The sequence below is a fragment of the Borostomias antarcticus genome, assembly GCF_949987555.1.
Source record: "Borostomias antarcticus genome assembly, chromosome: 20".
Taxonomy (NCBI): Eukaryota; Metazoa; Chordata; class Actinopteri; order Stomiiformes; family Stomiidae; genus Borostomias; species Borostomias antarcticus.
Genome location: NC_140253.1, coordinates 19,679,451 through 19,683,184, shown reverse-complemented (window position 1 = coordinate 19,683,184; position 3,734 = coordinate 19,679,451). Strand labels below are relative to the sequence as shown.

Genomic DNA, 3,734 nt, shown 5'->3' with positions numbered 1-3,734 from the left:
CCTGTACTGTATGATAAAACCAAGCCCCTAGGTCAGTCTGTGAGGTCAAGTAGGCTTGGGGGTGTGTTTTAGAGTTTTGGAGAATCCTGGCCTATGAGCCCACTGCTCATTCATAGCGGATGGTCATATGAAACTGGATAAACAACGATGTGTTATGCGTTTGTTTACAGCTCAAAATATTGATTATTGTTCACAGCGTATGGATGTCTCTCAATATCCTTACTGCCGTGCTCCCAAGCTCTTGAGTTTTTGTCCCTGAAGTGTGTCCTCTGGACAACAAACTTAGACTGTGAGTGCGGGACATGCAAATAAAACATGCAGAATCTCCCATGCAAGCAAGAGGGCATCTCAAATGATCAAAGGTTACTAACGTATCTACTGTACAGTAGCTAAGCTGGCAGAGTCAAGAAACAAGCTGAACACTAGATGACTACAGTAGGTATTGTGTACTCTAGCTACAGTACAGTAGCTAAACTGATTATATTTAAAGAGGCTGCAGTTCGGTTGTTTTGATTAAGTAAAGAAGAGTCTTCTTTATAAAACTGCAGTTTGATATTTGAAATTTGGTTGAAAAAATGATTTATGGAAATAAAATAATCAAAATCAAGAAAATAAAAACAGAGAATGTTAATTTACACACAGTTGTGCTTGGCTGTAAGCGGTGTTAATGAGATGTCACAAAACTACAGTAGCAACGATTAGCCGATCAATTAATGCCAGCTTTGTCAAACCTACATTTAGCTGCTTATAAGCAGCAGCAGTGATGTACAGTATGTCAGCAGCTGTGCTTGATTTAACTTCCTTAATGTTTTGCCCATGAGCTGGTAGGGGTTTGGAATGCTCAGAACAAACAGTGAATGCATTATGATGTCATACAATATAGATTCATTTTGGAATTCCATTGCACCCTGGGAACATTCTGAAGGACTCACAACTTAACAAGCTCTCCAGTATGAGGCCACTTCTTTTTTTAGCAGTACCTACACAATGGATTTTCAAAAACTCAAGTTGATCTTTACAGCGGCTCTGCTAATAGCATCCGCATTGCGCAAGCCTCCAGACCTCGAGAATGTTCTGAACAGCCTTATAGGCCTGCCAGCTGTCGTGACTGGACAGTTTTCTGCCACCCTGGACAGCTTCAGCCTACAGTTAGCAAACATCTCATTCTCTGACGACGTAAGCAGCGCAACCAAGATGGCGACAACAGCACCAAACAACCAGCTACAACCACAAGATGCTCTCGAGACCCTCTGCCAACCTGAGATCCTCAAACAACCTGAGATCCTCAGCCAACCTGAGACCCTCAAACAAACTGAGACCCTCAGACAAACTGAGACCCTCAAACAACCTGAGACCCTCAAACAAACTGAGACCCTCAAACCTGAGACCCTCACCCAACCTGAGACCCTCAAACCTGAGACCCTCAGCCAACCTGAGACCCTCAAACCTGAGACCCTCAGCCAACCTGAGACCCTCAGCCAATCTGAGACCCTCAAACCTGAGACCCTCACCCAACCTGAGACCCTCAAACAACCTGAGACCCTCAAACCTGAGACCCTCAAACCTGAGACCCTCAGACAAACTGAGACCCTCACCCAACCTGAGACCCTCAAACCTGAGACCCTCAGCCAACATGAGACCCTCAGCCAACATGAAGATGTGAACACCCAGTCTGGCTTAAGAATAAGAACAAGAACAAGAGTCAGACTCCAGAACAGTGAAATGACGGCTGGGACCTCTTGTGTTCTGTTCATTCTGTGTCTGGCACTGTGGGCCAGTGCTGTGGTGCTGGAACTCCATGCAAACTCCATATTCAAAGACTGGCCTGCAAAGATGCTGTTAGGGTTCACCAGAGCCCTGTCGTGGCTGAGTGGTCCTATCAGAAAGAAGAACAAGAAGATGTCCAAGGTAGGCATGGTATTACGCAATGGCGATCGTAAGGAAACATGAGGGGCAGGTTAAGCAACGGTGTACTTGCCAAGTGTTTATGCTCTGTTTTTTTTTTCTTCCTTAGCGAATGAGGAACGCAATAAAGGAGGAGAGGAGGAAGGCAGCCCTTCTGGAAGAGGCTGATCGCTCTTCCTCTTCCTCTGCCCTGCTGATCCTCCGGGAGCCCAGCCTCAGCTGCCGTCGCCGTGGGGGCAGGGGGAAGGGCTACCGCCGTCGATAATTGCCACCATTGGCTGCTATGAAGGAGGAATTTAAATAAACCTTCAGCTTTTGCAATTAACATATTGTTTATTTTATTATGATTTTATGCTATTAAGGATTGAATCAATGAGCAGAGACTATAAATAGTTCAAGAGTTCAGTAGATTTTATTTTTTTTGCAATATTATGCAACAGTTGCTTATTAGCTCCCAAGTTCGTGACTAAACAATATAACATAAATGTGAATAATATTAACCTCAAAGTAAAGCCTACATGAATATGAGTAATACGTCAGATCCAGGGACGTTCTGCAGTGCAGATAACACCGCTCTGAGAGCAGCACTGGTGTTTTGTCTTTGACACACACACACACACACACACACACACACACACACACACACACAAACACACACACACACACAAACACACACCTGTTTTCTTTCTGTGACGACCTCTCTTTTATCACATAGTTTAATGTTTGAGCCATCCTGGCTCTCTCATCCCCAGTCCTCTACCCTAGAATAGCTGAGGGTGGGTCAAGGTGACCCATGCAACTACATTAAAAAATAATTCTCTGCGGTGGTGAGGGAAGCCGTCCGACTGAAGAAGGAGGCCTTCCGGGTTATGTTAGCCCGGGAGACCCCAGAAACAGTTGCAGGGTATCGACTGGCCCGGAGGGCTGCGGCTTCGGCCGTGACCAAGGCAAAGCAGCGGGTGTGGGAGGAGTTCGGAGAAACCATGGAGAAGGACGTTCGGTCGGCACCAAAGTGTTTCTGGAAGACCATCAGACACCTCAGGAAGGGAAAGCGGGGGACCATCCAAGCTGTATACAGCAAGGAGGGGACACTGCTGACCTCAACTGAGGAGGTTGTTGAGCGTTGGAAGGAGCACTTTGAGGAACTCCTGAACCCGACTAATCCACCCTCTACGATCGAGGCAGAGCCGGAAGATGATGGGGGGTCGTCAATGTCCTTGGAGGAGGTCACTGAGGTAGTCAAACAACTCCACAGTGGCAGAGCCCCAGGGACTGATGAGATCCGTCCAGAAATGCTGAAGGCGCTGGGTGTAGAGGGGCTGTCTTGGTTGACACGCCTCTGTAACATTGCGTGGAAGTCTGGGTCAGTGCCGAAGGAGTGGCAGACTGGGGTGGTGGTCCCAATATTCAAAAAAGGGGACCAGAGGGTGTGTGCGAATTATAGAGGCATCACATTACTCAGCCTCCCAGGGAAAGTTTACTCCAAGGTGCTGGAAAGGAGGGTCCGGCCGATAGTCGAACCTAAGATCGAAGAGGAACAATGCGGATTTCGTCCTGGTCGTGGAACTACCGACCAGCTCTTCACTCTCGCAAGGATCTTGGAGGGGGCTTGGGAGTTTGCCCAACCTGTCTACATGTGTTTTGTGGACTTGGAGAAGGCTTACGACCGGGTCCCTCGAGAGGTCTTGTGGAGGGTTATGCGGGAGTATGGGGTGAGGGGGTCCCTACTTAGGGCCATCCAATCCCTGTACACCCAGAGCGAGAGCTGTGTCCGGGTCCTCGGCAGTAAGTCGTCTTCCTTTCCGGTGGGTGTTGGCCTCCGCCAGGGC

The 3,734-nt window shown here is 48.0% G+C and overlaps 1 protein-coding gene across 1 annotated transcript in view; it reads left to right on the top strand.

Annotated features, from left to right (window-relative positions):
* Positions 1 to 2,170, top strand: part of LOC311322632 (F-box only protein 41-like) — a gene marked incomplete at both ends in the record, with an annotated part of 12,771 nt that extends 10,601 nt beyond the window's left edge. Inside the window, 2 exons of the mRNA XM_084454711.1 lie at positions 1,779 to 1,908; positions 2,015 to 2,170. Of these exons, the coding sequence (XP_084310837.1) occupies positions 1,779 to 1,908; positions 2,015 to 2,170 (286 nt within the window). The remainder of the gene's footprint in view (positions 1 to 1,778; positions 1,909 to 2,014) is intronic.
* Between the last annotated feature and the right edge of the window lie 1,564 nt (positions 2,171 to 3,734).